Source organism: Electrona antarctica (assembly GCF_951216825.1).
Source record: "Electrona antarctica genome assembly, contig: scaffold_196, whole genome shotgun sequence".
Classification (NCBI taxonomy): Eukaryota; Metazoa; Chordata; class Actinopteri; order Myctophiformes; family Myctophidae; genus Electrona; species Electrona antarctica.
This window is the reverse complement of record NW_027637154.1, coordinates 83,200-105,516: the sequence shown is the minus strand read 5'-3', so window position 1 is coordinate 105,516 and position 22,317 is coordinate 83,200. Positions and strand designations below refer to the sequence as shown.

At 49.4% G+C, this 22,317-nt stretch overlaps 3 protein-coding genes across 5 annotated transcripts in view; 1 reads left to right on the top strand and 2 right to left on the bottom strand.

The window, feature by feature from the left end:
- Positions 1-3,890: 3,890 nt before the first annotated feature.
- LOC306919111 (ELAV-like protein 1) lies at positions 3,891-5,296 on the bottom strand (the record flags this gene model as incomplete). The annotated part of the gene is made up of 2 exons (XM_079531946.1): positions 3,891-4,114; positions 4,228-5,296. The coding sequence occupies 2 exons, from the start codon at positions 5,294-5,296 to the stop codon at positions 3,891-3,893; spliced, it is 1,293 nt and encodes a 430-aa protein (XP_079388072.1).
- A 3,382-nt stretch (positions 5,297-8,678) lies between these two features.
- LOC306919110 (ubiquitin carboxyl-terminal hydrolase 5-like) lies at positions 8,679-11,447 on the top strand (the record flags this gene model as incomplete). The annotated part of the gene is made up of 2 exons (XM_079531945.1): positions 8,679-11,014; positions 11,348-11,447. 2 exons carry the CDS (start codon positions 8,679-8,681, stop codon positions 11,445-11,447), a joined length of 2,436 nt encoding a protein of 811 aa, XP_079388071.1.
- An 8,296-nt stretch (positions 11,448-19,743) lies between these two features.
- Positions 19,744-22,317, bottom strand: part of LOC306919114 (dynein, cytoplasmic 1, intermediate chain 2a-like) — a 32,324-nt gene continuing 29,750 nt past the window's right edge. For all 3 annotated transcript variants that reach the window (XM_079531948.1, XM_079531949.1, XM_079531950.1), the window contains 3 exons: positions 22,074-22,214; positions 21,163-21,288; positions 19,744-20,541 (listed from right to left, as the gene is read on the bottom strand). In XM_079531948.1, the coding sequence (XP_079388074.1) occupies positions 20,431-20,541; positions 21,163-21,288; positions 22,074-22,214 (378 nt within the window). In that variant the 3' untranslated portion in view covers positions 19,744-20,430. The remainder of the gene's footprint in view (positions 20,542-21,162; positions 21,289-22,073; positions 22,215-22,317) is intronic.

The following is a 22,317-nucleotide window of genomic DNA, read 5'->3' as shown; positions in this document are numbered from 1 at the left end:
CAGGACATTAGGTCTACTAGCCAGGGTGATTCTGACAGGACATTAGGTCTACTAGCCAAGGTGATTCTGACAGGACATTAGGTCTACTAGTCAGGGTGATTCTGACAGGACATTAGGTCTACTAGCCACGGTGATTCTGACAGGACATTAGGTCTACTAGCCAGGGTGATTCTGACAGGACATTAGGTCTACTAGCCAGGGTGATTCTGACAGGACATTAGGTCTACTAGCCAGGGTGATTCTGACAGGACATTAGGTCTACTAGCCGGGGTGATTCGGCCATAATCCAAGATGCCACCATTGACACCCTATTATAAGGCAATGTTTTCTAAATTTCATTATGCTTTCATTTCATTATGCATGTGACGTGTCAAACTAGGGTGTTTTCATGCTTCTGAACCCATTCCAAGCATTAGTTTAGCACGAAAAACACTCAAATTTGGCCATAGCCTATCCAAATGTCCCCAAAATGTGCTGACCTCATCACATTTGTGATTTGCCTGTAATCTAATTAGCCACCACTCTAATCTAATTACAATAGATACAAAATAAAAAAAATCTACTATCATAAATGGTCAGTTTTGTTCTCCTGGGTGGAGGCAGGTAAATAAACATTCTGAAATGTATGACACCTGGACTTATCTTAATATTATATCTTATATTAATATTATGACACCTGGACTTATCTTAATATTATATCTTATATTAATATTATGACACCTGGACTTATCTTATCTCCTCCAACGGGGATCAAACCATTTATCTTAAGTTTCCCCTTAATTGCGGTTGGTCCTGTGAATGGACTCACATAATCACTGCTTGTCCTGAAAACTACAATGATGGATCCTGTACAAAAAAGAACTACAAATGATGGATCCTGTTTAAAAAAACTACAAATGATGGATCCTGTTAAAAAAGAACTACAAATGATGGATACTGTCAAAAAAGAACTACAAATGATGAATACTGTCAAAAAAAAGAACTACAAATGATGGATTTTGTTAAAAAAAATAAAAAAAAATCACTCACTTCTTTACGTCTGTAAAGCTGTCATGAGACAATTAAGCTGATTGTGATTGTTCTGTTCCCATCTACATGAGTCAATAAAGTTATAATTATTGTTGATCGTTTCCAAAGTCAATTATATGTCTAACTTATGCTTTGTTGTTAATTATCATCCTAACTATCATACAACAGAGGCGTGCTATTTGTCACAGACATTGTTCTCCACATTTGACCCAATTATTAATATTATTAATATGATGAATAATTGATACTATTAATAATTATTCATGTCACCAGAGCCCTGTTAGTCAGCCTGACCTGCTTCCGCCTCTCACGACGGGGACGTAGGGTTGACTTCGAGAGGCGTTTGTTGGTTTTTTTGGGTCTGGGAAATCTCTTCCCCAGATTTTTTCTTTTCTTTTTGGGGGTTGGGTTTTTTTGGCCAATTTATTGTATTTTTTGTCCTTTTTCCAACGTTGATCATTTACGGTTTTTGTTCACTTCATTCGTTGGTTTTGAAAATGTTCTTGTTCCTGTTTAATGTTTCCTGTTTCCTGTTAAGTGTGTCACTGTGTCAGTAAACTGACCTTTCAACTGCAACACTGTGAAAGATAAGGGCCATGCTTCTGAGGTAGCTAGTTCTAATCACTACTTCCTGTTTCTCACCTTAAAGTCCTGGTCATTGGGTGGTTAGGCCTTCACGGTTAGTTAGGTCATTGGGTCATTGGGTCACGTGACCTAAGGATGCTGGGGAACCACTCTCGGTTCAGTGATTCTATGTGCAAAATGTTCCCTGTTTCTTAGTTCTACTTACTGTGGATCTGGGAGACTTTAGCCTCCTCGGAACGAAACTAATGGTTCTGTTGATTCTAAATTCTAAGGACATAAATTAATATGTAAATGAGGAGACTTTAGCGCTACTCGTGGATTGCAAGATGCACAGCCACTTCCTGCTTGGGGATCACATGATGATGTCACTCCACGATCAGAATGGAGTGAGGAAGTCCATTGGTTATTAAAGGTGTTACTGTGAAGAAAACAGTGTCTACTGCAGCAGACACTGAAGAACATGTTCTTCTGTTCTACTCTGTTCTACTCTGTTCTACTCTATTCAGGTTCTGCTTTTCTACTAATCATCATTTACATTCTCAAAGGCATTCGCTGTTAAGGGGGGGGGGGGGGGGGGGGGTGACCACTGTTGGACACCAGCAGCTAAAACCATAGACATAGAAAGGTAGACGCCTCCTTCGGCTCTGGGGTGTCTGTATCTCCACAGACACAGAAAGGTAGACTCCTCCTTCGGCTCTGGGCCGTCTGTATCTCCACAGACATAGAAAGGTAGACGCCTCCTTCGGCTCTGGGGTGTCTGTATCTCCACAGACATAGAAAGGTAGAACTCCTCCTTCGGCTCTGGGCCGTCTGTATCTCCACAGACACAGAAAGGTAGAACTCCTCCTTCGGCTCTGGGCCGTCTGTATCTCCACAGACACAGAAAGGTAGAACTCCTCCTTCGGCTCTGGGCCGTCTGTATCTCCATAGACACAGAAAGGTAGAACTCCTCCTTCGGCTCTGGGCCGTCTGTATCTCCACAGACACAGAAAGGTAGAACTCCTCCTTCGGCTCTGGGCCGTCTGTATCTCCACAGACATAGAAAGGTAGACTCCTCCTTCGGCTCTGGGCCGTCTGTATCTCCACAGACAGAAAGGTAGACTCCTCCTTCGGCTCTGGGCCGTCTGTATCTCCACAGACATAGAAAGGTAGACGTCTCCTTCGGCTCTGGGCCGTCTGTATCTCCATAGACATAGAAAGGTAGACGTCTCCTTCGGCTCTGGGGCGTCTGTATCTCCAGACACAGAAAGGTAGACGCCTCCTTTCGGCTCTGGGGTGTCTGTATCTCCACAGACATAGAAAGGTAGACGTCTCCTTCGGCTCTGGGCCGTCTGTATCTCCACAGACATAGAAAGGTAGACTCCTCCTTCGGCTCTGGGCCGTCTGTATCTCCACAGACACAGAAAGGTAGACTCCTCGTCCGGCTCTGGGGCGTCTGTATCTCCACAGACACAGAAAGGTAGACTCCTCGTCCGGCTCTGGGCCGTCTGTATCTCCACAGACACAGAAAGGTAGACGTGAGTCACGTGACTGTGACTGTGACAGTGAATTGCAGCTGCCAATGAGGCGTCTACCTTTCTATGCCTATGGTTAACACGGAAATAGTCACTCCATGCATCATGTGACCAGAGGAGTGGCCAATAGGGAGTCACTCCATCCATCATGTGACCAGAGAAGTGGCCAATAGGGAGTCACTCAATGCATGGGCGTCCATTTATCATCCTTTAGTTTCGCCAAACTTAATTCTGGTAAACAATCTATCCTGGATCGTATTACAGTACAGAGCTTTCATCACACATTATAATAATATTATTATTATTATTATCATATATTTATCTATATATGTATGAATATCAGATGGAGGGATTACATCTCCACACTGGCCTTGGAACGCCTCGGGATCCCCGGGAGGAAGTTCCTAATGTTACTCTGGAGAGGGAAGTCTGGAGCTCTCTGGTGGAGCTGTTGCCCCCGCGACCAGATTACGGATAAGCGGTTGAAGATGGATGTAACAGATGTTCATCTATATTCAGTACATATCTATATAAATTCAAAGACCCATAGCCAGGATGGACGAGCTATGGGATATAAAGGACTCCATGCATAGAGTAAGGATCAGGACAGGCCTCTCTCTGCATAGAGAGAGGAAGTACGTTATCACATGGGTTATGTTTAGTTTATTTGATCATCCTTCAGTTTCAAATACAATATTTACAACAATGAATGGAAGCTGTTACAAAATCACATGGGTTATCACTGGGTCACATGGGTTGGGGTTAGTATGGAGTGAATATCAAACTGGAAGTCCTTGAATGGGACCTCCAGTCCACCTGGGCTGGGGACAGCGTCCAGTCCACCTGGGCTGGGGACAGCGTCCAGTCCCCACCTGGGCTGGGGACAGCGTCCAGTCCCCACCTGGGCTGGGGACAGCGTCCAGTCCCCACCTGGGCTGGGGACAGCGTCCAGTCCACCTGGGCTGGGGACAGCGTCCAGTCCCCACCTGGGCTGGGGACAGCGTCCAGTCCCCACCTTGGCTGAGGACAGCGTCCAGTCCCCACCTGGGCTGGGTTAGTCGTAAGGCCTGAACACGGCCCTCTGTCTTCAGTAACTAACGTCTCCTCAGGTGCTTGTCGTAGGGTCTGAACACGGCCCTCTCTCTGTGATAATGACCGTCAGGCGCCCGGTTATCTCTGTCCGGGTCGTCTACCGTGTCTCTCCCTCTCTTGGCCGTCTTGCCAGACTCTCTCTCCCGGCCGCCGCCGCCCTCTTCGATCTTAAAGGACACCTGCAGGACGTTGTCTCCGACGCGGTGTCCGTTGAGGCGTGCGATGGCCTCGATGGCCTCCTCGTACTCGGCCATGGTGACGAACGCCAGGCCTCGGCACTTGTTGGTGCGGAAGTCCCGGATGACCTTGACGTCGGTGACGGCGCCGAAGGTGCCGAACATTGTGCGGACAAGCTCCTCGTCGGCATCCTGGCCCAGGTTGTAGATGAAGATCCGCGGGACGCTCACACGGTTGTCCGAGGCGCCGCTCGCCGGAACCAGCTTGTACGGCGCCGTGATGAGCTCCGCCTCGGCGTGCACGTGCGCCGCGTCCACCACCTTGGCCACCTTGACCTTTGAGTCTGGTCCCATGCACAGGATGGGCTTGGAGATCTTGATCTCCTCGGTGGCCCCGGGAGGCTTGGTGCCGTTCAGCTGCTTGGTGGCCTCCTCGGCCTGCGCACGCTTGTCGAACCGGATGAAGGCGGCGCCCCGCGGCTTGCCCTCCTCGTCCAATAGCATGCGGGCATTGATGATGGTCCCGTACGGCTGGAACATCTTCTCCACGTCCTCCAGGTTCATGGTCTTGGGCAGGTTGCACACGTAGATGTTGGCGTCCTTGATGGCGTCGGAGCTGGGCCGGGCGTACGACACCTTGATGGTCTTGGACTGGAGCTTCTGTCCGTTCAGCGTGTCGATGGCCTTGGCCGCGTCGGCCGGGTTCACGTAGTTCACGAAGCCGTACTGCAGGCTGTGACCTTTGTTCTTGTCGCGGATGACCTTGGCCGTCTCCACCACGCCGATCCTGCTGAACAGGGTCATCAGGGCGTCCTCTGTGGTGCTCTGGGGGAGGTAGTTGATGATCAGGTTGGTCCTGAAGTCCTTACCCGCCTGGCCTTTGCCGGGGCCGTCTAACATGTTAAATAACTACCAGTGGGGTTTCAGCTGGACAAACTATGGACAACATAAAATGTATTTTAAGAACTGCTTTTGGCTGAAGCTGCTCCTAGTTTTATACGGTTTGATATTATTGTTGGTGGTGTAAGAGATACAACATACGGTATATATACTGTAAGAGATATAACAGGAGGCCTTTGTTTACCTCACCTGTAGCCTAGCAACAGCCAATCCATCTGTTCATATGCCCAAATATAAACAGGTTGTGATGTCATAGACTGACCTACATTCATAATGAATGAGGCTGTAATAAGATTCCTTGTGGTTCTCTGATGTCATGCTGATGATGTCATATTGATTGGCACCTCATCATCATCATCATCATCATCATCATCATCATCCTTCGACTGACGTAGAGATCCTAGAGGCCACGCCTTCAGGCGCCTACCTGAGGCCACGCCTCCAGGCACCTACCTGTCCAAATAGAGGCCACGCCTCCAGGCACCTACCTGAGGCCACACCTCCAGGCAGGCACCTACCTGTCCAAATAGAGGCCACGCCTCCAGGCACCTACCTGTCCAAATAGAGGCCACGCCTCCAGGCACCTACCTGAGGCCACACCTCCAGGCAGGCACCTACCTGTCCAAATAGAGGCCACGCCTTCAGGCACCTACCTGTCCAAATAGAGGCCACGCCTCCGGGCACCTACCTGTCCAAATAGAGGCCACACCTACCTGTCCAAATAGAGGCCACACCTACTTGTCCAAATGTAATGGTTTTATAGAGGGATCACTGCTATCGGTGCCAGGGAAGGTTTTATAGAGGGATCACTGCTATCAGTGCCAGGGAAGGTTTTATAGAGGGATCACTGCTATCAGTGCCAGGGAAGGTTTTATAGAGGGATCACTGCTATCGGTGCCAGGGAAGGTTTTATAGAGGGATCACTGCTATCGGTGCCAGGGAAGGTTTTATAGAGGGATCACTGCTATCAGTGCCAGGGAAGGTTTTATAGAGGGATCACTGCTATCGGTGCCAGGGAAGGTTTTATAGAGGGATCACTGCTATCAGTGCCAGGGAAGGTTGGCAGGACCTTCCCTGGATCGAAGGAGCTCATCGATGCACGACTCCGTGATGAACAAGCTGGTTTCCGTAAGGATGGATCCTGCCCAGACCAGATTGCAGTGCTGTGCATCATCGTAGAGCAGTCGATAGAGTGGAACTCCCCCCTGGCCTGTATATCAACTTTGTGGACTATGAGAAAGCCTTTGACAGCCTGGACAGAGAGTCCCTCCAGTCTGGAATCTTCTCCGACATTACGGGGTGCCAACAAAGATCGTTTCCATCATCAGATGGAACCAGCTGGAGAGAACAGCCCAAGACAGAGATGGAACCAGCTGGAGAGAACAGCTCAAGACAGAGATGGAACCAGCTGGAGAGAACAGCCCAAGACAGAGATGGAACCAGCTGGAGAGAACAGCTCAAGACAGAGATGGAACCAGCTGGAGAGAACAGCTCAAGACAGAGATGGAACCAGCTGTAGAGAACATCCCAAGACAGAGATGGAACCAGCTGGAGAGAACAGCTCAAGACAGAGATGGAACCAGCTGTAGAGAACATCCCAAGACAGAGATGGAACCAGCTGGAGAGAACAGCTCAAGACAGAGATGGAACCAGCTGGAGAGAACAGCTCAAGACAGAGATGAACAAGCTGGAGAGAACATCCCAAGACAGAGATGGAACCAGCTGGAGAGAACATCCCAAGACAGAGATGGAACCAGCTGGAGAGAACAGCCCAAGACAGAGATGGAACCAGCTGGAGAGAACAGCCCAAGACAGAGATGGAACCAGCTGGAGAGAACATCCCAAGACAGAGATGGAACCAGCTGGAGAGAACAGCTCAAGACAGAGATGGAACCAGCCGGAGAAAACATCCCAAGACAGAGATGGAACCAGTTGGAGAGAACAGCTCAAGACAGAGATGGAACCAGCTGGAGAGAACAGCTCAAGACAGAGATGGAACCAGCTGGAGAGAACAGCTCAAGACAGAGATGGAACCAGCTGGAGAGAACAGCTCAAGACAGAGATGGAACCAGCTGGAGAGAACAGCCCAAGACAGAGATGGAACCAGCTGGAGAGAACAGCTCAAGACAGAGATGGAACCAGCTGGAGAGAACAGCCCAAGACAGAGATGGAACCAGCTGGAGAGAACAGCTCAAGACAGAGATGGAACCAGCTGGAGAGAACAGCTCAAGACAGAGATGGAACCAGCTGGAGAGAACAGCTCAAGACAGAGATGGAACCAGCTGGAGAGAACAGCCCAAGACAGAGATGGAACCAGCTGGAGAGAACATCCCAAGACAGAGATGGAACCAGCTGTAGAGAACATCCCAAGACAGAGATGGAACCAGCTGGAGAGAACAGCTCAAGACAGAGATGGAACCAGCTGGAGAGAACAGCTCAAGACAGAGATGGAACCAGCTGGAGAGAACAGCTCAAGACAGAGATGGAACCAGCTGGAGAGAACAGCTCAAGACAGAGATGGAACCAGCTGGAGAGAACAGCTCAAGACAGAGATGGAACCAGCCGGAGAGAACAGCTCAAGACAGAGATGGAACCAGCCGGAGAGAACAGCTCAAGACAGAGATGGAACCAGCTGGAGAGAACAGCTCAAGACAGAGATGGAACCAGCCGGAGAAAACATCCCAAGACAGAGATGGAACCAGCTGGAGAGAACAGCTCAAGACAGAGATGGAACCAGCTGGAGAGAACAGCTCAAGACAGAGATGGAACCAGCTGGAGAGAACAGCTCAAGACAGAGATGGAACCAGCTGGAGAAAACAGCTCAAGACAGAGATGGAACCAGCCGGAGAGAACATACCAAGACAGAGATGGAACCAGCTGGAGAGAACAGCTCAAGACAGAGATGGAACCAGCTGGAGAGAACAGCTCAAGACAGAGATGGAACCAGCTGGAGAGAACATACCAAGACAGAGATGCCTGGAGATCGCTTGTTGACGGCGGCGTAAGTAAGTATGTAAACAGTAACTAAGGAGGTTTTCAGTAGAATAAGGTCTTAGCAACAGTAACTAAGGAAGATGACGTCATGCTGAGTCATCACTATAGGCTATTTAAGGTTCTGGCATTTCTGAGCTGCAGCATACCGTGGTGCATTTGAACCAATCGTGAAGGCCTACTGACCTATATATAAATATACATATACTCCTATATATTTATATATACACACACACACACAGTTCAACTCAGCGTCGTACAGCCTTCCGTTCAGCTCAAAGAAGACCATTATACTATAAGACATATATACATACTATACATTATACTATAAGACATACGTACTGTACATATTACATATTATCCAAACCGAGGCAGGACCAGCGAGGCCATCATGGCAGCGACCAGCGAGGTTCTGATGGCGGAGCTGTCCACTATCCGGGAGCCTCGCTACGGCGTCCGCGTCCACAAGGACGAGTGCGTCCTGTCCTTCTCGTCGCCCGAGACCGCCGGCGGTCTCTACGTGTGCATGAGGAGCTTCCTGGGCTTGGGCGTGGCGCACGTGGAGTGCCACCACGCCCGGACCGGCCAGCGGGCCTACCTGCACATCCTCCGAACCCGTAAGAAGGAGGAGGACGGCGGCGAGCGGGACCACCAGAGCATGAAGAAGAAGAGCCCTCCCACGCGCCTCGCCATCGGCGTGGAGGGAGGCTTCGACGTGGAGGCGGAGCCACAGTACGAGCAGCGCGTCACGCTGGTCCTCTTCCCCGACAGACAGGAAGTGACCTCGGAGGAGCTGCGCGCCATGCCCGAGGAGGTGCGCGAGGCCGTCGGCCGCTCCTGGAACGCCATCCTGTCGGCCGACTCGGCCTCTCACGGCCTGCGGGTGGCGCAGTGGGACGGCGAGGAGAGGCGTGCCTCTCGCCACGCCACCGGCCTCAGGCAGCTCGACAACGGAGTGAAGGTGGGCGTGGCCGGGCCCTGGCGCTGCGAGGAGGAGGGGTGTGGCCTGACGCAGAACCTGTGGATGAACCTGACGGACGGGAAGGTCCTGTGTGGGCGGAGCCAGTACGGCGTCCTAGAAGGGAACGACCACGCGGTCCAACACTTCCACCAGACGGGCTTCCCGCTGGCCGTCAAACTGGGCACGGTGACGCCCGAGGGCGCCGACATCCACTCGTACGAGGAGAAGGACATGGTGCTGGACCCGCGGCTCCGCGAGCACCTGGCGCACTTCGGCCTGGACATGGACGCCTCGGAGAAGACCGAGAGGACCATCACGGACCTGGAGCTCGCCGTCAACCAGCGCGAGTGGGACTCCATTCAGGAGGCGGGCAGCGCGCTGCGCCCGCTCAGCGGCCCGGGGCTGACGGGCATGAGGAACCTGGGCAACTCCTGCTACCTGAACGCCGTCATGCAGGTCCTCTTCACCGTGCCCGACTTCCGGAGCAAGTACGTCACGGACGCTGAGCGGTTCCTGGACGAGGCGCCCCTCGCCGACCCCACCCAGGACTTCAACATGCAGACGGCCAAGCTGGGCCGCGGCCTGCTGTCGGGGGACTTCTCCAGAGCGGCGCCACCTTGTGGCGGCCCCGGGGATAAGAACGACGCGTCGGGTGAGCAGGTGGGCATTGCGCCGCGCATGTTCAAAGCCCTGGTGGGCCGCGGCCACGCCGAGTTCTCCACCAACCGCCAGCAGGACGCGCAGGAGTTCCTGATGCACGTCCTGGACCTAGCGGAGCGGCACCGCGGCGCCGGGCCCGACCCGGCCGAGGCCTTCCGCTTCCTGGTGGAGGAGAGGATCGAGTGCGGGAGCTCGCGCCGGGCCAAGTACGCCCGGCGGGCGGACTACAGCCTCCAGCTGCCCGTGCCCATGGACCGGGCCACCAACCTGGCGGAGCTGCGGGAGGCCCCCGAGGGCTCGGCGGTTCGAGCCCGCGTGCCGTTCTCGGCCTGCATGGCGGCTCTGAGCGAGCCCGAGACGCTCGCCGACTTCTGGAGCTCCGCGGCGCGCGCCAAGACCACGGCCACCAAGACCACGCGCTTCGCCTCCTTCCCCGACCACTTGGTCATCGCGGTCAAGAAGTTCACCTTCAGCGGCGCCGACCTCACGCCCAGGAAGCTGGACGTCAGCATCGACGTTCCCGACTCTCTGGACCTGTCAGCGCTACGGGGGACGGGCCGGCGGCCCGGCGAGGAGCTGCTCCCCGAGGAGGAGGAGGAGGAGGAGGTGGACGAGGAGGTGCTCTCCACGTTGTGCGAGCTGGGCTTCTCCCGGGAGGCGTGCAGGAAGGCCGTCCGCCAAACGGACGGCAGGGGAGTAGACGCCGCCGTCAACTGGCTCATGGACCACAGCGAAGACCCGGACCTCTCCTCACCACCACCGCTGGCGCTGGCCACGCCCACAGGGGCGGGCCACTGGGGGGAGGGGGGCGTTTCCGAGGAGCGCTTTGTGTCGCAGATCATGGAGATGAACTTCAGCCGAGAACAGGCGGTCCGAGCGCTCAGGGCCACGGGGAACGCTGACGTGGAGCGAGCGCTGGACTGGATCCTGAACCAGGACCCCGAAGACCCCTTCCCCTCCACCACAGAGCCCACGGCCCCTCCCTCGCAGGCCCCTCCCCCCCGGGACGGGCCGGGCCGCTACGAGCTGTTCGCCTTCATCAGTCACATGGGCTCCAGCACGCTGTGCGGTCACTACGTCTGTCACATCAAGAAGGACGACTCAGGGTGGGTCATCTTCAACGACCAGAAGGTCTGCGCCTCCGAGAACCCCCCCAAAGACCTGGGGTACCTCTACTTCTACAGGAGAGTGACCTCCGACCCCTAGATGACCTTTAGATGGGTCATCTTCAACGACCAGAAGGTCTGCGCCTCCGAGAACCCCCCCAAAGACCTGGGGTACCTCTACTTCTATAGGAGAGTGACCTGCGACCCCTAGATGACCTTTAGATGGGTCATCTTCAACGACCAGAAGGTCTGCGCCTCCGAGAACCCCCCCAAAGACCTGGGGTACCTCTACTTCTATAGGAGAGTGACCTGCGACCCCTAGATGACCTTTAGATGGGTCATCTTCAACGACCAGAAGGTCTGCGCCTCCGAGAACCCCCCCAAAGACCTGGGGTACCTCTACTTCTATAGGAGAGTGACCTCCGACCCCTAGATGACCTTTAGATGGGTCATCTTCAACGACCAGAAGGTCTGCGCCTCCGAGAACCCCCCCAAAGACCTGGGGTACCTCTACTTCTATAGGAGAGTGACCTCCGACCCCTAGATGACCTTTAGATGGGTCATCTTCAACGACCAGAAGGTCTGCGCCTCCGAGAACCCCCCCAAAGACCTGGGGTACCTCTACTTCTATAGGAGAGTGACCTGCGACCCCTAGATGACCTTTAGATGGGTCATCTTCAACGACCAGAAGGTCTGCACCTCCAAGATCCCCCCCAAAGACCTGGGGTACCTCTACTTCTACAGGAGGGTGACCTACGACCTTTAGATGACCTTTAGACGACCTGGGGACCTGTACTTCTACAGGAGGGTGACCTACGACCTTTAGATCATAGACGGGCAACTAGCGGCCCGGGGGCCACATGCGGCCCCAACATTACTTAATGTGGCCCTTTTAAGTCCAATTTTGAATTTGTATTAAGTTCATAAAGTTAACATAAGTGTAACTAAATATATTTGAAAAATAAAATAAAAATAAAAAATCTCAGGATTCCAATTCAGAAATAGCAAAAAAAGGTCAAGGCACAAAACCTAGACATTTTACTCGAGAGTCTACTATGGTAATCTAGTACTAGTACTAGTAGTATTACTGTAGTCTACACAAATACATTTTCAGTTTCACTTTTTTTTTTGTTGCAAAGCCTCTCTGAGATGTGCTAGTATAGCCCCTCCTATATATTTATATGTTGAGGGTGCTAGCCCCTCCTATATATTTATATGTTGAGGGTGTTAGCCCCTCCTAAATATTTATATGTTGAGGGTGCTAGCCCCTCCTATATATTTATATGTTGAGGGTGCTAGCCCCTCCTATATATTTATATGTTGAGGGTGCTAGCCCCTCCTATATATTTATATGTTGAGGGTGTTAGCCCCTCCTATATATTTATATGTTGAGGGTGTTAGCCCCTCCTAAATATTTATATGTTGAGGGTGCTAGCCCCTCCTATATATTTATATGTTGAGGGTGTTAGCCCCTCCTAAATATTTATATGTTGAGGGTGCTAGCCCCTCCTATATATTTATATGTTGAGGGTGTTAGCCCCTCCTAAATATTTATATGTTGAGGGTGCTAGCCCCTCCTATATATTTATATGTTGAGGGTGCTAGCCCCTCCTATATATTTATATGTTGAGGGTGCTAGCCCCTCCTATATATTTATATGTTGAGGGTGTTAGCCCCTCCTATATATTTATATGTTGAGGGTGCTAGCCCCTCCTATATATTTATATGTTGAGGGTGCTAGCCCCTCCTATATATTTATATGTTGAGGGTGTTAGCCCCTCCTATATATTTATATGTTGAGGGTGCTGCCCCTCCTATATATTTATGTTGAGGGTGCTAGCCCCTCCTATATATTTATATGTTGAGGGTGCTAGCCCCTCCTATATATTTACATTTTCCCTTCATTGTCAGTGGCGTTTACTAAACAAACATTGAACTAAAGACAAACATTAAACCTGTATATAGGAGGGGCTAGGGGAGGGGCTAGCGCCCCTGAAAGACACACAGGAATCATTGTCATGGTTTTGGAATCATTTTAATAGGAGTTAGTTAATTGAGCTACATGGACGGAATGGAAGCAGGAAGTTCAGGAAGCATAAATCCTGAAATTTATACACGTTTGAATTTCATTCACATCCTGTTAATGAAGGACTAGTGTTACACACGCACGCACACGCACGTATGCACACGCACGCACGCACCCACACAGGCACGCACACGCACCCACACAGGCACGCGCATGCACGCACACACATACGCACAGGAAAACAAATGAATGTGGAGTTAGTTGTTCCAGAATAAAACCGGTAACAGTCACCTCACAGAGCTCGGTGACTCAGGGTGGTAACAGAGTCACCTCACAGAGCTCAGTGGACTCACACACATTTCTAACACTTAACACCCCAAACGGGTGTTTAGGACCATTAAATCAACAACGGAGCACATTTAGCGACGCACCAGGCGCCATCTTGGATGTGGCTGGAGTAGCTAGAAGACACCCCTGAGGCGATCGACAACAACGGGAGGTATGATTAATTCTAACGCGACTAGCGACGGGACCGCGTGGGCCGTCTAACTCTAACATATGATCTTTGATTAGAATTGGACGGATTGATTTAGATCAAGAGTTATTCACGTTTTAACATTTTCGATCTCATCCACTGAAATGTGGGGGAACATTTTGGATGACGTCCCGACCGGAGAATGACATTTCCCTCCGTTTATGGCGCTCAGGATGTTAACTTCCAGAACTTTTCCAAAGTATTTGACCTCATTTTTTAGTCCTATAGTAATCTGACACCAGTAATAACAATAACAGATCTACAAGCTAACGACGTACCACAGTGAAACGTGTTGTTAGCTTGTAGATCTGTTATTTTTGTCACGTGACGTCCTGCATACATTAGATGTATGTCATGCTAGACATTTGTTTTTTGTTTTTTGTCAACAAAATCAATTCAGCCAAAAACTGTAAATTATATCCAAACATTTTACAAAACGTTTGCTACGTGCCAACGCTTTCCTCGAGGTTGTCCTCAGCCTGTATCTCGAGGTCGTCCTCTGTATTTAAGCTATTGAAAAATAGCAGATCTACAAGCTCATAGCGCGGCACCGAGTGCCGCACTACGAGCTTGTAGATCTGCTATTTTTGAGAAACTGAAAATGTGTCGCAAATCTTTTTAAACGTTTTTAACTGGAACATTATTTTCAGATGGTGGTCGGCGGCCAATTACAGATCACTACATATCATTACATATCATTACATATCATTACATATCATTACAGATCACTGTTGGGGTCCTTGACATGATATATTGAGCACCACTGATATAGAAACGGGTATTTCAGAAAACGGTCTACAGTTAAGGTGGCCTTACACTAGCCGATAATCGGGCATTTTTTGACGCTCGGGGGGTGCCCGACTCAATCGATCTGCTCGGGGCCGCTCAAAGCGCGATCGTGGATCGGCCCGATCAACATCAAGAATGTTTGATATTTGCTCTGCCCCGCTCCGATTACCCTGTAGTGTGTGGTGCTCTCAGATTTCAGATTGAAAAAAATCGGCTAGTGTAAGGCCACCTTTAATTAAATGTTCCGCTGGTGTTCATTAATGCTAGTGTTAATTAGTGTAATTTAGTGTAAATTAGTGTTGAATAAGTTTCAGCTGGAGTGCTAAAATAACGTTGAGCTAAAATAACGTCAGGAATGTTCAGCTCGGGTTTCGCAGAGAAGCAGCAAGGAGAGCGTTTCTTTTTTTTACAGTACATCAAATGTTTAAATACGAATAAATAAATATTAAATATCGCAGTGGTTAAAAATAAACTTCAGGGTGACACAACAGTCAGGAGGGTGTGGTACGCTAACGTATGCTACGCTACGTTACGTCACGTATCGTAACGTACGGCGCAGTACATGCGATGCGGTCGGTACATGTGAGACAATACTAGCACCTTCATGTGGACAGAAGAGGACGGAGTTGTATGACTTTATCCTAAGAATTCTGACAGAAAATCTCTGAGTTCTGCGAATGAATCTAATCAGAAAGCTGATGTTTAAATTAACCTCCACTGCGTGAAAAGAGAGGCAATTATGGGCACTAGATTTGCCCGTAAACCTCAAGTTTAGCAGCATATACAGTTAATATACGGTAATATACAGGTGTGAAATGAAATGAAATGAAATCTATATTTACCCAGGGTATCTGGGCTAAGCTCAAGAACTTGTTTCCAGCCAGGCCCTGCTCATAGAACACATTTCATCGTAGTGGTTCAATGCCTTGTTCAAGGGCACTTCAGCGGTGGTAATTTGAACGTGTCGGACGGCTGATTCGAACTGGGAACCTTCCGGTATCAAGACCGCGCCGCTATCCGTTCGGCCACCGCTGCCACATGTGATGGTACAACTCGGGAGTTTACCGGAGTTTGTTGGAAAGTTTAACGGGAGTTTCCTGTAACATACACATCCGTATTCCATGCTTTTTACGCAGTGCTCATGATTCAGAAAATAAAGTCGTGGGAATTAAAGAGAAAAATGTACGAGAATCTCAAATATGTACTTCCCATGTGGCCTTATAATATAATTGTCTTCTGTACGACGCGTGTGTGTGTTAGCTTCACCGCTACTCTTCTGTACGACGGTGTAGCTAGCGCTAGCCAAAAACTACTGATATACAAACTGATCTACAAGCTATCAACGCAACGTTAGCTTGCTGGAGTTTGAAACACATTGTTTTCAACGAGGGCAGCGCAAATATCAGCAATGTTAGACATTGTGTGCAACATGACAACTGTTTTAAAGTATTGCTCAGTGACAAGTAAAGTCTCTGTAATGTTTATGTTGTACTATTACTAAAAAACGATCTAAAATAAAGTGATTTAAGATCATTAAAGCTGGGCTGTTGCCTGGGTCACACACACACACACACACACACACACACACACACACACACACACACACACACACACACACACACACACACACCTGACTGACTCTTGTGTCAAGAAAATATTAATAGGCATAAAACACTCCAACGGTAATAAAAAGGTGCAAGTACAAAGATCTGCATTAAAAACAAACAAAAAACAAGTCAATTAAATATAGATGGTGGAGGAGCGCCCCCTATGGGTCTGGTGGAGGAGGAGCTCCCCCTATGGGTCTGGTGGAGGAGCGCCCCCTATGGGTCTGGTGGAGGAGCGCCCCCTATGGGTCTGGTGGAGGAGCTCCCCCTATGGGTCTGGTGGAGGAGCGCCCCCTATGGGTCTGGTGGAGGAGCGCCCCCTATGGGTCTGGTGGAGGAGGAGCGCCCCCTATGGGTCTGGTGGAGGAGCGCCCCCTATGGGTCTGGTGGAGGAGCTCCCCCTATGGGTCTGGTGGAGGAGGAGCGCCCCCTATGGGTCTGGTGGAGGAACGCCCCCTATGGGTCTGGTGGAGGAGGAGCGCCCCCTATGGGTCTGGTGGAGGAGCTCCCCCTATGGGTCTGGTGGAGGAGGAGCTCCCCCTATGGGTCTGGTGGAGGAGCTCCCCCTATGGGTCTGGTGGAGGAGCTCCCCCTATGGGTCTGGTGGAGGAGCGCCCCCTATGGGTCTGGTGGAGGAGCTCCCCCTATGGGTCTGGTGGTGGAGGAGCGCCCCCTATGGGTCTGGTGGAGGAGCGCCCCCTATGGGTCTGGTGGAGGAGGAGTACCATAGAGATAGAATGAGCAGAACAGTACTGTAAGTCAAGTTGTAGAAAAAGTCGATAGTGATTCTTGTACAGTGTGATTATTACATCACGTTGTTCTACCAAACGGTTTGTAGATAGAATAGATAGAAGTGTAAAAACATGGAAAAATTTGTGTAAAAACTGCTGCAAAAAGCAGATTGTTTTAGTCATTCTAGCTCTTTGTAAGAGGAAGTGGAGGACGATGAGGACAGGAAGTAGGTTAGTCTCGCGTTGCCAGACTGTTGCCTCTCGCAATGTTCCAAATGCTTCCGTCGTACAGTCTGGAGCAACGGAAGCTCTGATCATGAGTCAAATATAAATGCTTCCGTCATACAGTCTGGAGCAACGGAAGCTCTGATCATGAGTCAAATATAAATGCTTCCGTCATACAGTCTGGAGCAACGGAAGCTCTGATCATGAGTCAAATATAAATGCTTCCGTCATACAGTCTGGAGCAACGGAAGCTCTGATCATGAGTCAAATATAAATGCTTCCGTCATACAGTCTGGAGCAACGGAAGCTCTGATCATGAGTCAAATATAAATGCTTCCGTCATACAGTCTGGAGCAACGGAAGCTCTGATCATGAGTCAAATATAAATGCTTCCGTCATACAGTCTGGAGCAACGGAAGCTCTGATCATGAGTCAAATATAAATGCTTCCGTCGTACAGTCTGGAGCAACGGAAGCTCTGATCATGAGTCAAATATAAATGCTTCCGTCGTACAGTCTGGAGCAACGGAAGCTCTGATCATGAGTCAAATATAAATGCTTCCGTCATACAGTCTGGAGCAACGGAAGCTCTGATCATGAGTCAAATATAAATGCTTCCGTCATACAGTCTGGAGCAACGGAAGCTCTGATCATGAGTCAAATATAAATGCTTCCGTCATACAGTCTGGAGCAACGGAAGCTCTGATCATGAGTCAAATATAAATGCTTCCGTCATACAGTCTGGAGCAGTGGAAGCTCTGATCATGAGTAAAATATAAATGCTTCCGTCATACAGTCTGGAGCAACGGAAGCTCTGATCATGAGTCAAATATAAATGCTTCCGTCATACAGTCTGGAGCAACGGAAGCTCTGATCATGAGTCAAATATAAACGCTTCCGTCATACAGTCTGGAGCAACGGAAGCTCTGATCATGAGTCAAATATAAATGCTTCCGTCATACAGTCTGGAGCAACGGAAGCTCTGATCATGAGTCAAATATAAATGCTTCCGTCGTACAGTCTGGAGCAACGGAAGCTCTGATCATGAGTCAAATATAAATGCTTCCGTCATACAGTCTGGAGCAACGGAAGCTCTGATCATGAGTCAAATATAAATGCTTCCGTCGTACAGTCTGGAGCAACGGAAGCTCTGATCATGAGTCAAATATAAATGCTTCCGTCATACAGTCTGGAGCAACGGAAGCTCTGATCATGAGTCAAATATAAATGCTTCCGTCGTACAGTCTGGAGCAACGGAAGCTCTGATCATGAGTCAAATATAAATGCTTCCGTCGTACAGTCTGGAGCAACGGAAGCTCTGATCATGAGTCAAATATAAATGCTTCCGTCATACAGTCTGGAGCAACGGAAGCTCTGATCATGAGTCAAATATAAATGCTTCCGTCATACAGTCTGGAGCAACGGAAGCTCTGATCATGAGTCAAATATAAATGCTTCCGTCATACAGTCTGGAGCAGCGGAAGCTCTGATCATGAGTCAAATATAAATGCTTCCGTCGTACAGTCTGGAGCAACGGAAGCTCTGATCATGAGTCAAATATAAATGCTTCCGTCATACAGTCTGGAGCAACGGAAGCTCTGATCATGAGTCAAATATAAATGCTTCCGTCATACAGTCTGGAGCAACGGAAGCTCTGATCATGAGTCAAATATAAATGCTTCCGTCGTACAGTCTGGAGCAACGGAAGCTCTGATCATGAGTCAAATATAAATGCTTCCGTCATACAGTCTGGAGCAGCGGAAGCTCTGATCATGAGTCAAATATAAATGCTTCCGTCGTACAGTCTGGAGCAACGGAAGCTCTGATCATGAGTCAAATATAAATGCTTCCGTCGTACAGTCTGGAGCAGCGGAAGCTCTGATCATGAGTCAAATATAAATGCTTCCGTCATACAGTCTGGAGCAGCGGAAGCTCTGATCATGAGTCAAATATAAATGCTTCCGTCATACAGTCTGGAGCAGCGGAAGCTCTGATCATGAGTCAAATATAAATGCTTCCGTCATACAGTCTGGAGCAACGGAAGCTCTGATCATGAGTCAAATATAAATGCTTCCGTCGTACAGTCTGGAGCAGCGGAAGCTCTGATCATGAGTAAAATATAAATGCTTCCGTCATACAGTCTGGAGCGACGGAAGCTCTGATCATGAGTAAAATATAAATGCTTCCGTCATACAGTCTGGAGCAACGGAAGCTCTGATCATGAGTCAAATATAAATGCTTCCGTCATACAGTCTGGAGCAACGGAAGCTCTGATCATGAGTCAAATATAAATGCTTCCGTCATACAGTCTGGAGCAACGGAAGCTCTGATCATGAGTCAAATATAAATGCTTCCGTCGTACAGTCTGGAGCAACGGAAGCTCTGATCATGAGTCAAATATAAATGCTTCCGTCATACAGTCTGGAGCAACGGAAGCTCTGATCATGAGTCAAATATAAATGCTTCCGTCATACAGTCTGGAGCAACGGAAGCTCTGATCATGAGTAAAATATAAATGCTTTCGTCATACAGTCTGGAGCAACGGAAGCTCTGATCATGAGTCAAATATAAATGCTTCCGTCGTACAGTCTGGAGCAACGGAAGCTCTGATCATGAGTCAAATATAAATGCTTCCGTCATACAGTCTGGAGCGACGGAAGCTCTGATCATGAGTCAAATATAAATGCTTCCGTCGTACAGTCTGGAGCAACGGAAGCTCTGATCATGAGTCAAATATAAATGCTTCCGTCATACAGTCTGGAGCAACGGAAGCTCTGATCATGAGTCAAATATAAATGCTTCCGTCATACAGTCTGGAGCAACGGAAGCTCTGATCATGAGTCAAATATAAATGCTTCCGTCATACAGTCTGGAGCAACGGAAGCTCTGATCACGAATTTTTAATATCCATTTCTGCTTAGCAGAAATGGATATTAAAAATCACACCCGTGTGAAGTGAGGGGCGCTCTAATCTTCATTCATCATCTCATTCCGGCCAATCACAATTTGCATCCAGACTTTCCTGCCCTCACTTTTATCCTCAATATGTACTTTGCTCAGCCAATCAAATCATCTCTATGGGGTGATCATCAAATCACAAGCCAACGTTTGTGTTTACACAAACGAGGAAAGCTGGTCATAGGAGGGTCTAGGGGGAGGGGCTAGGGGAGGGGCTAGCACCCCTCAAAAAAAGTTAAATGTAAAGATAATTAAAAAAAAGATATTTCCGTGAACGGAAATGCCAGCTTCCTGTCTGGGATGTAGTTCCAGACTCAGCTTCCTGTCTGGCTTGTAGTTCCAGACTCTGTAAAGAGTTGTCTGGCTACGCCAGAGGAGGAAGTGGAGGAGGTGCGAACAGGAAGTAGGGGACGTGGAACAGGAAGTAGTTTTGTAGCATTGTGTTTCCATGCAGTAGTGTTTTTTTAACCATTTAAACCCCAGACAGTGTATTATTTTATATATTAGATGACCGGGGCGTTCCTCAGGGTTCTGTCCAGGACCTCTCTACATCAGGCGCTGTGCCGCCAGCTCGTCGCCTTCGTCTCGGTTCTCGTTGATCTCGGCCAGCGTCTGCACGAAGCGCGTCCACTCGTCGGCCCGCGGGACGCAGATTTGCTGCAGAAAAAAGGGGGCGGAGAAAACAACAGCCAGGTCAGATTTACAACACATTTACGTGTTTTAGAGAAGGGAGAAGAGTCTGGGACGTGTGGAGCGTTGTCCAGGGTGTTTTAGAGGAGGGAGAAGAGTCTGGGACGTGTGGAGCGTTGTCCAGGGTGTTTTAGAGGAGGGAGAAGAGTCTGGGACGTGTGGAGCGTTGTCCAGGGTGTTTTAGAGGAGGGAGAAGAGTCTGGGACGTGTGGAGCGTTGTCCAGGGTGTTTTAGAGGAGGGAGAAGAGTCTGGGACGTGTGGAGCGTTGTCCAGGGTGTTTTAGAGGAGGGAGAAGAGTCTGGGACGTGTGGAGTGTTGTCCAGGGTGTTTTAGAGAAGGGAGAAGAGTCTGGGACGCGTGGAGCATTGTCCAGGGTGTTTTAGAGAAGGGAGAAGAGTCTGGGACGCGTGGAGCGGTGTCCAGGGTGTTTTAGAGAAGGGAGAAGAGTCTGGGACGCGTGGAGCGTTGTCCAGGGTATTTTAGAGAAGGGAGAAGAGTCTGGGACGCGTGGAGCGTTGTCCAGGGTATTTTAGAAAAAGGAGAAGAGTGGAGCGTGGTCCAGGGTGTTTTAGAGAAGGAATACTCACCTCTCCTACATCGTACACCTGCACCGTTCCGTCAGAGTCTCCCGTAGCGATCTCTCTGCCGCTGTGAGACCACCTGACTCGGTTCAACGCTGGAGAGCCTTCCACACTGATGGAGGCTGTGGGGACCTGCACGCACGCACGCACGCACGCACGCACGCACGCACGCACGCACGCACGCACGCACGCACGCACGCACGCACGCACGCACACACACACACACACACACACACACACACACACACACACACACACACACACACACACACACACACACACACACACGCACACGCACACGCACACGCACGCGCACGCGCACACGCACATTGTACACGCGAGGAGTGAGACTCCATTCTACACATTGTGCTAGCCGTGCTTACAGAGACGTGTGTGAATTCTTACACGTTACGTTTGCAAGATGTAAAATACAATTTAAGTTGGCGAGGGTCAAATCAGACATGATGGCGCAAACTTGTAAACTGTGATCGATTATTTTGCAAACACTAGAAAACACAATGCGAGGAGTACAAATTAAAATATAAAAATAGTACAAATTAAAATACAAATGACCAACGGCAATCTTTGCAGTTAATAAAAGTCCTATAATCTTCCATACCACGGATGCAGTAGTCCAGACAGCGTGCATTTGTGTGTGTGTGTGTGTGTGTGTGTGTGTGTGTATGTGTGTGTGTGTGTGTGTGTGTGTGTATGTGTGTGTGTGTGTGTGTGTGTGTGTGTGTGTGTGTGTGTGTGTGTGTGTGTGTGTGTGTGTGTATGTGTGTGTGTGTGTGTGTGTGTGTGTGTGTGTGTGTGTGTGTGTGTGTGTGTATGTGTATGTGTGTGTGTGTGTGTGTGTGTGTGTGTGTGTGTGTGTGTGTGTGTGTGTGTGTGTGTGTGTGTGTGCGCTTGTGTACCTCAGTATCGTTGTTGAGGTTCCACAGGTCCAGTCGTCCAGACAGATCAACGCAGGCGAACAGAGCAGGATGAGAAGGAGACCACATGCTGTCGTACACATAGTCACAGGAGTCCTCGAAGGAATACAGAGGTCTGGTACTCTGAAATACATTTATACATACATTTATACTAGTGGTGGGCATAGATTAATTTTTTTAATCGCAATTAATCACACTGCAATCCTGGAGTTAATCGCGATTAATC